This window comes from Ammospiza caudacuta, chromosome 1 (genome assembly GCF_027887145.1).
Source record: "Ammospiza caudacuta isolate bAmmCau1 chromosome 1, bAmmCau1.pri, whole genome shotgun sequence".
Lineage (NCBI taxonomy): Eukaryota > Metazoa > Chordata > Aves > Passeriformes > Passerellidae > Ammospiza > Ammospiza caudacuta.
In genome coordinates this window covers 94,632,876-94,645,485 of record NC_080593.1, presented here as the reverse complement: position 1 = coordinate 94,645,485, position 12,610 = coordinate 94,632,876, and the positions used below count along the sequence as shown (strand labels likewise).

The following is a 12,610-nucleotide window of genomic DNA, read 5'->3' as shown; positions in this document are numbered from 1 at the left end:
GCAGACAATCCTAGGAGAAGTCGAGCAGCAGAAAACTGGTTGCACAGGTCTGCACCCTGTCCTGAGCTTCGGTACATCACGACTTGATGTTTTGGGCAAGATTGTGTAGGAAAAAACCACCACTTTCAAAGGCTCCCAGTGACTAAAAGATGCTGACTGAAGGAAAAAGTTCTGTTAAAATTAAAAAGATCCTTGGCAGAAGACGTAAAGAAGTTAAGTTCCTACGAGATTCTCAAATTAATAGCCAACCTAATTAGTGAGAGCTGCTAGCAGAGGGAGGCAGTCCACCGATTTATTTCAGGGAGGGCGTGGTGGAAACTCTCCTCCCGAACCTGGTGATCTGCGGCCTCAAATTAACGACTCGCAGCACTTTCCAGATTCCAACCCTCTATCAAGAACAATCAGCGCCGTCTGGAAAAGTTCCTGCAGGTCTCTTTTGTGGCGCACAATGGGCACCTCCGAGCGCTGGGGGGGACACTGGGGGAGTCACCGGGGGCGCTTTGGGCTTCGTGCGCGGCAGCGGCGGCGGCAGCGGGGCCCGGGACGCCGCTTCCCACACCGGAGGGGCGTGTCCGGGCCGAGCGGGGGCGTGTCCTGGGTTGTGAGGGGCGTACCCGGGGCGTGTCCGGGGCTGTGAGGGGCGTGTCCGGGGGCGTGTCCCGCCGGGCCCAGGCGCCCGCCCGCCGCCGGCCCAGCCGGAGCGCGAGCCCCGCGCGGATCCCTGCGGCCGCCGCCGCTGCCGTTGGCGCGCGCGCGCCGGGAACAAAGTGGCCGCGGCGGGAGCGGAGCGCGGCGCGAGCGGGGCCGGCGGCTCGTGTGAGGCGGTGGCGGCGACGGCGCGGGAAGGGGAGGCAGCGGGGCCGGGAAGATGAACCGGAGTTTCAACAAATCTCAGACTCTGCGGTATCTGGAGTGCAGCGCGGTGGAAGTGAAGAGTAAGGTGAGCGGACCGCGGCGCGGCCTCGGCCGGGAGCGCCCCTGCCCGGCGGTGCTCCCGAAAATGAATGGAACCCCCCGCCCCCTTTCCCCGTGTGTGCCCTCCCCGCCCGGTACGGCCGGAGCCGAGTCCCGGGCTCAGCCCGCAGAGCGGGTACGGGCTGGCGGCGGCCGGCGGAGAGGCGGGATCGGCGCTCCGGGCGCAGCTCCCGGCGAGCCGCCCCTGCCCCGCCGAGGCGGCGGCGCGACCGCGACCCTTCCCCGCCCGCCGCTCCTGCTCCGTCTTTTGTTTCGCCGCGGGGACTCCGGCCGTAACTTCGCGGGGCGGCTCGGGAAGCGCCGCCGGCCTCGCCTGGCGGGCGGGATGGGGCTCGGCCCGGGGGCACCGGGAGGCGCGGCCGCGGTGCCGCTCCCGCCCCAGCGCTCCGACCGGCTCCCGGTAGGCGGGATGGGCGCCCCGACGCGTTCTGAGGAGAGGAGCACCGGGAGGGAGAAGGGCCGGGTCCCCCCGCCGGTGCTGCCGTAGGTTTGAGCCGCAGGAGCCAGAGGGAGACCTGCCAGAGGGAATCCTCCCGCTCCTGTGCCGGGATGCCGGGACCGACGGCAGCCTGTGCCCGCTGGTGGGGCTGGGCAGGAGCCGGGATCGGCCTGGCTGCCGGAGCTGCCCGCCCTAAGGATGGTGTCGGGGGCTGTGCCTGACCTTGGTCGTGCTCAGCTCTGGTCGAGAGACTCTGGTCTCTCGGTTGAACCAGCACATCACAATCTTGCCTCTGAGGGCGAAAATTAGTAGCGTTTAAGCAAAACTGAGAAATCTCCCCCAAAGCCCGTGTTTTATACATGTAATACAGGCAAGGTGTAAGTAACGTATAAGTTGAAAAGAGTATGGATAACGCTAACCTTTCCCGGAGTCCCTGATCACCTGCTGAGGTGGTGTTGGAGGTGATGTCCTTGGGACTCTCTGCTTGGTGCTGCTCGTTTTTCTCCATTTTTGCTGTTAAAATTTGTGTTCAGATCAAATGGCCTTGAGCAGCACATGGAGCAGAGATGGCTTCAGTGGGAGAAGTACCTTGTATCCAAGGGAACCTCCAATCATTTCTAAACATGGACCCTGAAATGTGGGTTCAGGCCCTTATTTCCTAATCGATTGTTGTCCCTTGAAAGGGCTCAACTGGCCTAGAAAGTTCCATTTTGCTTCCATAGCTGGAAAGCTTTGGTTCAGCTTGTACTGGTTCCAAGATGTAACCCACCCACAACATTCCTTGTGGCTCCCAAATGCTCCAGATCCCGTCTTCTGAATTATACCCCTTACATTCTATGAGTGTTAAACTAAAGCCTTGACCACATGCAAGAATTTTTAAGTTCATCCTCTCTTCTACTTCAATGCTGCCATAGCTTGAGTTTGTTCTATTAACTGTTAGAAAGCAACCTGAAAATAAAGAGCTTGTAGCTTCCCTTACAGCTGCAGGAATTCTGTAAGTGAATCCTACCTGGTTCTATAGACACAGAGTGATGTGCAGGGAGATTGTAAGCTTAGGTATGATTGAGGATTTTTAGAGGGAAGGAAAATAAACTTACATGGGTGGGACTGAAGGCCTTCTGTAGCTCAGGGCTGTCACTGCTGGTGGCCCAGAAATTAAATGGAGAACTCTGCTGCATTGTAAGAAAACTTGAAATAGAAGCTAAATTGAAAATGCCCTGTTGAGGGCCTACACCCGGCAATGATCTGTGACCCTGCAGTGTGTGTCAGTGGAAGCTGTGCTGTTGAATTTCCTGGTGCTGGTGAGTTTTACTGTTAGCATGACTTGGGCACAATAACAGCCGGGCTGTTGATGTAGCTGGCTGTCGGTGCTGACATTGCAAGATGGTTTTATTTTGCCTGTAAAGCTTACAGCCTCCCTCTCACAGAGTTGCTCTTCAGTGATCTGAAGGAGGTCCAGTGAAAAGCTCTGGCCAATGGTACCTGGCAAGGTGCTGTATGAAAACCTGATAACTCTTACAAAAACACGGTGCTCTTACAGGGTGGGTTGTGATGCTGGCAGCCTTGTCCCTGTGGATCACTGTGTTGTTGTCCTGTAATCAACTAGAAATACAGAGTTGAGATTTTTTTGTCTGCATGGACTATCTGAGGCTGGGTGAACAAAATGGTTCAGTAATGCTACTTTTGGTAGCCCTACATAGCCAACCTTTTAAACACTTAGTTGCTTGTGTTTTGTAAGTATGAGGCCTGCCTGGGCTTGCCGGAGAACTTGAAAGTTGAGTCTGAGAACTCATGATTTTGCAGCTATCGCCCGGGAGCACGGGCTGCCAGGTGAGCGGAGGTGGGTGCAGCTCAGCCTCTGCGCCAGGGCATGCTGCTGGCCCGGGATCAAGGGATTCTTGGTGGCTTTTCAAAGGCTGGGGAAGTGGCAGTCTGTGGGCAGGTGGAATCCCTTTTAGCAGAAGAGCTGAGTGTGAGAGAGTGCTGCTTTTAAACAGTGGTGTGAAATAGCTTTTCTCCTCTGAAGAGTGAGTTTGATCCGAAGGAGCTCTGAGAAAAAAAATGGTTGTGGGGTGTGGATGGGAGATAGTTGGCAGATGCTGGGGTTTTGATATCCCTGCCTCTGTTATGATAACCAGGTGGTTCCTTCCTTAAGGATAAACCAGCATCCTGCTGGTGTCTTGCATTAGTCACAATTCAAAAATGGCTCCTGTGAAATCTGATTTTTCTGGATTTTCCAAATTTCTTTCATTTTCTCCAAAAAACAAGTTCTTGAAGGTCAGTTTGTGCCCTTGATTATTGAAAGAGGAGAGTTTGTCAGTGCTAAGTACTATGCTGGGTAAGCTATTTCTCTGGAAATCCCCAAGTATCCTTAAGTTATAAGGTTCTTGATGTGTGCCAGAGGTTTGTTAAAAACAAGGAGTGTGTGTATCTGTGTGTTGGAAGGGGTAGGGGGGGGAGGGAGGAGGAGAAGGAGGGAGCATCTTGATGGCTGAACTCATTCCAGTTTTCAACATCCTTCTTGTGCCATTGGGCCAAAACCTATAGTCAGTATTCCTCTTTTTCTGTCCAGTGGGCCTGTGGGTGATTGGATTTCTGCGGGTCTGAACCAGCCTGTAGCTCTGCTGAACCTAGCCTGACCCATCACCCCTGCTGGGAACATGGCCCAGAGCATGCTTCAGCTCACCACTCTTGTGTCCATGGATTTTTCATGTCTGTGACTTCGTGGGGGGACACTGGCAGTGATCTATTCCCTGACTCTGTCATTGCAGAAGGATGAGCTTTGTGGCACTTCCCTGTACCTTTTTGTGTGTGCCAGGTCACTTTTCTCTGGGTGACTGTAAGGTGCTACAAAAGCTTAATGGGGTCTCTGTGCTGCAGCAAATGCTGAAGGGGAAAACCCTCTGCCATCTGTGCACACCTCTGCTTCAGACACGGCAGTGGTGGAAATTGCTGCAGTTGTCTTCTTTAAGAAGTTCCCTTCTGTCCAGCTCCCTGCTTTTTTCCCTTGTCACCCTCATCCTCAGAGAGCTGGCCCTAAAATCAAAACACTTAAAAGCTTATTGCTAGATAGAAAAGAGGAAGGGTAAAGAAAAACCTGCTTAGAAGTTGGCACACGTCATAAGAAAATATTAATTGAATTGTAATTATACCTTAGCCCTTCTATCCTATCTTTCATGACAAAATAAATTAGAAGCTCCGTTCTTATCTAGGTGTTGTCTCTGTAGCTCAGGATTAATGTTTCAGCCCTTTTAGACTGGATCTGAAAACACATTAGCTTGCTGGCTTAGAACAACTGTGTATTCTCATGTGTCCAGTTCTCACTGGCTCCTTTTCTCTGTTGGGTGACAAGTGAAGTATCTGTCCCCTCTCAAGAAACTGCCTCTAATCTCTGAAAAGGTTTCCAGATGACCCTTTCTCTCCCCCTTTTTCCCTTTTACCAAGAGCTCCAGTGCCTGCAGTGTGTGGGGCTTTTTGTGTTTGTTTTGTTTGGGATCTTGTGGCCATAGGCAGAGTTCTTAACCTATTTTTAATTTTCTGTCTTTAGCTTTACAGAGACGTTACAGGCTTCTTTGCCCACGAATATAAGCCTACAGGAGAACAAATGCTTTTAAAGTAGGAATTCCTACATTAATGGTGGAAGTTCTCTTGAATTCTAACTCCATGTAGCCAATCTTCTTTTGTCTTGCTCAGAGTGAAAAGAGATTTTATTTTTTTCTTCCCTTGAATACTGTATGCAGTTTTTCAAATGGGAGGGTAACTACCAGCCCAAATGTGTATTTCTTTTCCAATCTCTTATAAATTTTGGAATAGTAGAAGTATAAGATTGCCCCGGACCTTTAAATGATAGCACTATGAATTGTTTGTGAAAGTGTGTTTGGGTTTTTTTTTTTACTTTGAAACTGTCAGGTCCATGTTTCTGGCTTAAAAGCATCAGAGTACTGTTTTTCTGTTACTACTATATGAACTCCTGTGAACTGTATGTACTAGTAAGAACTAATTTTCATGATTTCAAAGTTGGCTAAATGTGCTCGTCGTTCCCTGATAAAAGTGCTGTGCAGAAGAACCCTTTGTTGTTGATGAGCCCTCTCGGACAATGGAACTTTTGATAGTGGCTGGGGTTTGTAAAAGCACAGCTACCTGACTCACGTGCTGACTGTCACATTTCTGCCTTACTAATGGTGTCATGTTTCCTTGCATTGCAAACTGATTTACAAATTAACAATAACGTGACTAACATCCTACTGCTATAAACAAACCCATTAAGATAAATAGAACCAGTTAATTGTAACCATATTTTTAATACTCTCTTTTCCTATCCTGTTTTGACTTTCATTGAATGTTGATGTTTAGATGGGTGCTGCAAATGGATTATCAATACATTTTCAATCATTTTCTGATGTGTCCTGAGTAGACATGATACTGCTATGGTGTTCAAAAAGCATGTTTGGAGCTGCGCTCCATGCTCTTACGAAGTCACTCACAGCTGAAAGACTGTTTTGGTCTGAGGCTTGGGTAGCAGTCAGTGTTGTAGCAAGCCTGCCCAGCTGGTAGATACATGTAGCATTCAAACAGTTTGTGGGTGCTTTGTTCCCCTCTTCTTAGAAGAAGTGTGCCTGTGCTGTTCCATAAAGATTGATGGTTAAAACCTTTTGCATCTCCCTCCCTGCCAAAGTTGCTGGTGTTGCATGGTTGTTGCTGGACATGACTGTTCAGCTATGGCAGTGTATGTACACACACTGTGTATTTGAAATGTATAAAGTGTAGCATCAAGCAGTGTTAAAACTACAGCAATAGCAGAAAGAGCAAGCTTACTTTTAATAGCCCCCTCTAAAGAGATTTTAAAGGTCTGGTTCTGCACTGTCTGGTGTTAACTGACAGAGGTCTGCAAATTGTGTTTTCCAGCCTTGTGTACTTTGATTTCACTCTAACCCTGAAGCTGTACAGGCCTTCTGAAGTTTTAAGAAAAGTTTTCCATGTGTAGCACGCTTCAAAATAGATCAAAAACCAGCGCTCTTAAAATGCTACAGAATCTTAAAACAGACTTTAAGTCTGCTTAAAGATTTTAAGCAGTACTTTAGATTCTTCCAAGTTAAAGTCATACTTTTCATACCTGGCATAAAACTAAAATAAGTGCAGTAAAAAGCCCTGTAACCATCTGATTTAACTTCTGTTTTTGAGCTTGAAAACATATTCGATTATATGCAAACCAAATGTGGCACGGACTCAGAAAACTGCAGTTCTTCCCCCTCTCAAATAAAGATAGTGTGCCACAGTAATAGCAACTTGAGACAGTCTGGATTGTTGCAAAACGTGTCAAGAGAAAGAGACTGTAAACATTAATCTCTTAAGAAGTGTTGCCTCTGTTCCTTTCCCTCCCAATTTGCTGGGCTTTTCACAGCAGGTATTGTGCTTATTCTGATGTGCTAAATAGCACCTACTAAACTCCTGGTTCCTCTCTCATTACAAACAAATCTTTGTTCTTCATAGTAGGATAGCTTTCTGAAGTGGTCATAGCTAGTAACCCTAAGTCTGTCTGCTAGGTGCCATGAGAGAAAGTGAGCACAGCTTTCAGCTGAGCCACAGCAGCAGGTCCTGTGCGTGCTTGCTGCCCTTCACAGACGAGAGGCCAAACCTCTCAGCTGAAAAGTGTGGCACAAACTTGGGATAGTTCTTGGGATATAGCATCCTGGGATAGTTCTGTTCAGGTGACAGCTGCAATGAACACCTGCACACAGTGTAGCTCACTTCTCTGACCTGTACCCTGGCACTGTGGGAGCAGTGGTGCCTCCAGGAGATACAGGGAAGGCTAGAACACTGCTTTGAGCTACCTGGTGTCACAGAGCATGGTGTGGTAGAGGACATGCTCTGGTGCTCAGGTCTGATGTAGTTTCAGGTCTGTCTTGTCACAGAAAGATGGTAGTTCCTCCAACAACGTTCCTGAAGCAAGTATATTGGTATGGGCTTGGGTACCAGCTGTGCTAACTGGGTGGATGGCGCTGCCCTGAAAGCTGCCATCTTGTGTTCCAGTATTCCCATGCTTTCCCATTCTTGATCTTGCCTCCAGCAGGATCTCTCCTGTTTGTAATACTTTTTAGTCTATTAACTTGGGAATTTCTGATCTGCTTAAAACTTCGTCCAGCCAGTCTGTCTTATGTGAGTAGTCTTCTCAAATTTAGTCTCGCCGCACTGAAACATCCTAAAGGACACTGAACAATGGACCTTTCAACTTTAAAGAGCACCTCAGAAAATTAAATGTTGTTTACAGCCAAGTCAGAAAGGAATGTCTCCTGTGTGAGGTTAAAATACCTGTGGAGGCTCTGTCTAACAGGCTCCAGGACGAGCCACCTCCAAGGAGTGCTTCAGAGGTGCAATTAATAGTGCCTTCCTCTGTAGTCCCTTATCATTCCCTTTCTGAGAGACTTTGTGTGCACTTAATCTGAGCTTTTAGGAACCAAGAAAGGTTTTCCAAGGATTCACTGCTTGTCTCTAATGACCTTTACAATGGCAGGCCGTGAGTTACAAGATGAAATGTACCTTGGGAGATGTTGCCTTCCTCTAAGTGAAGGCAAAATCTCCCTGTACAGATGTATTCCCATTGGAAATTCCTGAATTCAAGCAGAAATGGCTGGTGGGGTGCACCAGCCCCAGGGCCACCCAGCCTTGTGCCATCCCTCCTGCTTCCACCCTGCACAGCTGTTCCCAGTCCCCCTCCAGGTCTGGCCAGGGGTGTGCGTGCATCTGCATCAAATTACTTCTCTGCAGCTGTTGCTGGCACTGAGCTCATGGGGAAGCCTCTGGCGGCAGCTAAAAGGGTCTTAAATAAGTTTGCAACCAGCCAGAGCCCTTACTGGTTGCAGGTTTCCTGTATCCATGTGGATACCTCTCAGTAAGTGTTCTGAAAGTGGTTTGCTCTCGCAGGAGACCTGGAGTAGGGCAGGGCTGCCTTTCTGCAGGAAGCTGTGCTGTTGACCAGACCTGGTTGCTTTGTCCCTCTGGATGGCAAGGTGCCAAATCTTCCTTTTCTCCCTCATGCTGATGGTGACCATGGCTGTATGCATCCTGTGCTGTGTTTGTGCTTAAGCCCTGTGGTGTGATAGAGTGTGTGCTGCACAGGACCATCTCGGTCTACATCATTTGCAAACAGACTTTGGTTTGTTCCCAGAGAGGCAGGGAACTGGAATAAAAAAAGTAAGATACTTGCTTTTGGAAAGGTAGACTTGTCACTTAAATCACAGATTTATTTTAAAGGCTTTGCTTTCCTGCAAACAATTGTTTCTTGAAGGAGGGTGGCACTAGGGATTTAAATCTCAGGAGGTGAGGCAGTGAGGAGGGCTGGCAGTGTGCTGCTTGGAGGCAGCACTGACAGGGATGGTAGGGAGAAAGCAGCTACATGGGTGGCCTGATAGGAGAGGAACTGCTGGAGCAGGGCTGGCAAAGAAGGGGATGGTGGTTCCAAACAAACAGGCTGAAAAAATTGTTTTTGTGGATAACTATTTTCACAGACTGCCATGCGGTAGTGAGGCTAAATAAGCAGTGTAGTGGTCTAGTTCTCAAAAGTTGTGAAATAAGGTGAGGCAGAGGAAAGGGTAACTTTGGCTTCAAGTTGCCCTTGAGCTGACAGCCAAGCACGTGAGACTGAATGCAAGGTGCATCTCAGGAGCAGAAGGTGGTCTGAGGGTGATGGGAGCAGAGAGAGAAGGATTTCTCTTACAAGTAGATGCAGAAGAGAGAAAAGTGTTGTCCTGAGCTGAGCCTTACAGACCCCTGGGGAGGGCTGAAGGAGTTACAAAGGTTGTTCTTTAAACAGAGATGTGAAACATTGTGTCAGAGAAGCAGGAAAAAGAAGGGGAGCCGCTGACTTTCTTTGGTAAGAGAAACTGTTGTAAGCATTTAAGATACTAAAGCATGGCTGTGTTTCTCTGGGAGAGTAAAAGGAGTGAATAGAAGGAGGAAGGGTAGAAGCCTGGCATGATGTCAATCAGGAAATAAGTTTGGGGCTGAAGCTAGTGAAACTGTGTCCCTGATGGGATTTTCTGTGAAGGGCAAACAGAATAGAAGCTGTCTTGCTCTTTTGCTCTTGTGACTCTCTTGAAAGAAATAGCAAGATCTGAGCGGAAAATCTCACACTTTCCACTAGGTTGATCATTTTAGTGAAACAGAACTGCTCTGAAGCAAGCCCTTGAAGAGAAAACTTGTTGCAGAGAGCATCTGCTTGCTTGGTGGCTTCTTGCCACTAGTGACAGCCACTCTGAGGCTGGGAGCAGAGCCAGAGAATGCTGTGTGAGCTGGGAAAGGTGGAACTGGGGCAGAGAAAGGGAACAAAGACACAGAGGCATGAATGTGACAGCAGAGCTCTGAAGTCTCAGGTGAAGTCAGCAAGCACAAAACCATTTACATTTCCCTCCTCCTCTTTCTTGCCCTCTGCTCATTCTCTCTGATAAAGCATGCCTGATTAGGTCTTGCCAGTTTTGCAAATCTCAGATGTAAGCAGAAATTACAGTCTATGCAAGGATGAAAGTGTTTAGTTTTCTTTCTGTTCTTGATTTTTTTACTTTATGAGAGAAGTAGGTGGGTAATGTAACTCATGTTTATTGCTAAATGTTGCTCTTTGATGTCTTCTTATTACAATAGCCTGATTTCAAAGTCAGCAATAAACTAGAGGGATGGCACCTCATAAACATAGGGCTTCATTTTTGGCCCTGTAAACATCTTGAAACTTAAAATTTAAAGGGAAAAAAAAAAGACTTGCCCTCTTTTGCTTGCAAATAACTCATTCATTTCACAAAACAACAGCTCTCTAAGTAAACAAACCTCAAAATCCTGCTCCCTCATCTCCTCTGACCTCTTGTACCCTTTAGCCAGAAAAAAAAGCCAAAGAAAGCAGTTGATTGCTCTTGATCAGCCTGTGTAAGTTTTGATTAGCTAGCTGGGTCTTCCTTCTTCTTTAACACAACTTTTATCAGAACATTTTTCTGGGCATCTGTTTTTGTTTGGGGCTCCTGCCTGATGTGTTGCATTTTGTTGGGTTCTTTTTGTCATCAAACTGCAGACAACAAATTGGTTGATTGGCTGATACTTTGAGGAACTTGGGGCAGAGGTTATTTTTGTGAAACAAAATGTACAGTTTTTTCTGAGTTGTTTTTTTCAGTGATAATAAGCTCTGTCAGACTAAATTCTTTTTAAGTTCCCTCCATTCCTCCTGTCCTCTGACTTCTGTAATACTGGATGCAGTATTTGCATTAGTTAAATAGACCTGAGTAATTTACTTCATTATAGAAAACTAATCTGCTTGTTAAAACTGTTAGTTTATCAAATAGTGAAATGCAGTATTGTTCTGGCAGAGACTTTGCTGGCAGACACAGTCCTTGTGTATCTTTCAGTGAAGGGATATGATAAGATGAACTTTGTGGCTTAGAGAAGCAGATCAGTAGTTTTGGCTATCAGAACTTGTAGTTTCTGTATGATACACGGTGGATGTTATCTTGAAGTCCTGGCTGAATACAATGCAGAGCACCCAGTCTCCAAGCTGAGTGGCACTGCAAACCCCATTATTACTGTGATACTCTCAATCAGCCTCATTAGGAATGGTGAATGAGCTGAAGCAGATTTTCCCCTCTTCTGAAAAGACCTGCTGACAGTGGTTGCTGCCTGTGTATATGCACAGGGTGAATAAATCAGCTAAACTATTACTACAGTAATACTAACTTTTAAACAAAAAGAAAGTAATTCTCATTATCTGCTTAAATCTCTTGATTCTTCCCTTCTGCTCTACAGAACCACCTTCTAGCTCCCTTGCCTTAAAAAGCTGGGTCATGCAGAAAGCACTAGTGAAATCTTTTGCATTTGTTTACTATTGTGCTATTCCCAGGCAAATGAAATTGACTCTTGGGCTTTCCTCAGGCTGAACATGTGAACAAGTCAATTTGACTGGACAGCATTCCTGTCAGACCTCAGTGCCCCAAGCCTGCCATGGCATTCCCACATGTCAGGCTCCACTGATCAGTAGTTTCCAGTGTGCCTGCAGGGGCTAGGCTGGGAGGCCTGGCCCTTTTGCCAGCTGTCTTCTCATGGGGCAGCTTAAGCTGAGCTTTGGGTCATACCAGCCAAGTGTAAGGAACCATCCTTGGTTCTCTCCTCTGTCCTTTTCCATGCCACTTTCCTGCTGGGAGCAGTGTCCTGAGCTCTGCCTCAGCTGTGTTGGGCAGAGCAGGATGGGTTCCCTCAGCAGCCCATGGGTCCAGGGGGTTTGTGGGGTGGGTGTTGTGCTGCCTGGGGTGAGACTGCACAGCAGCTGCTTCCTCCACAGTACCATGTGTGCTAATGGTCCTGAACAAGCTGTCCAGTAAACAAATGGTTACTGGGACTGAGTGCCCTGGCTTTTTGGCTAAGGGAATCCCAAGGAATCCCAGGTTCCTGTTCAGGTGTGCAGAGCAGTAGATGCAGCTCTAAGCAAAACCTACAAAGGTCCCGTTCCTTCCCCTTTAGTTTATCATGTGGATAGGCGCTAAACTTGGAACTTGAAGATGGCTTTTTCTAGCTTGAATCTAAGAAAAAGAAAACTTCAGGTTACTTTTTAAATAAGAAGACTTCAGCTTTTTCTTTTCAGTTTGAAGTGTGTCCGCAGAAATAAGTTGCTGCTCGCATTTTTCTGGAGAGGAGCAGGGGGTGGAGGACAAAGGAGGACTTTTTTCCTCCATTGGAACCAGCTGTGGTTTGCTTGCTTTGTGTGCATTTGGATGGGCACTCTGAAATCCAAACTGGAACTAGCAGTTAATATTACAAACAAGCAGCATAATTTGACTAAACAAGCTTTCAGATGATCACAACTGGGCTTTGATGCTCAAGAGTGGGATTTTCATAACTGCGGAAGTAATTTGAGAACATGCTTGTGCCCAAAGCCAGTAGGGTTATGTTGCCTTCTTTTTTTCCTTTTTTTGCTTGAAGATGATTATGGTGATGATTCATAATTTTGTTAGTCTCAGCAAAAGAGTGACTTGCATGTATAGTTGATTTAACAGCTGAGAACCTCTAAGCAAGTCATTCTCCATTTTGAGGAAGAATTGGTCTAGAGAAAATTCTCCCACTTCTTATTTCTTTTGCATGCTTGTTAGTTTTATGTCTTTGGTTTCAAGCTCTGGTATTGGCTGACTTTGCAAATAAGAACTTCCATGAGGTCCTAGTTACAGCCTTACT

At 47.2% G+C, this 12,610-nt stretch overlaps 1 protein-coding gene across 1 annotated transcript in view; it reads left to right on the top strand.

Moving 5' to 3' along the window:
• Nucleotides 1-716: 716 nt before the first annotated feature.
• The window catches only part of PARD6G (par-6 family cell polarity regulator gamma), a 64,741-nt gene continuing 52,847 nt past the window's right edge, over nt 717-12,610 (top strand). Inside the window, exon 1 of the mRNA XM_058809983.1 lies at nt 717-940. Within this exon, the coding sequence (XP_058665966.1) occupies nt 869-940 (72 nt within the window). The 5' untranslated portion in view covers nt 717-868. The remainder of the gene's footprint in view (nt 941-12,610) is intronic.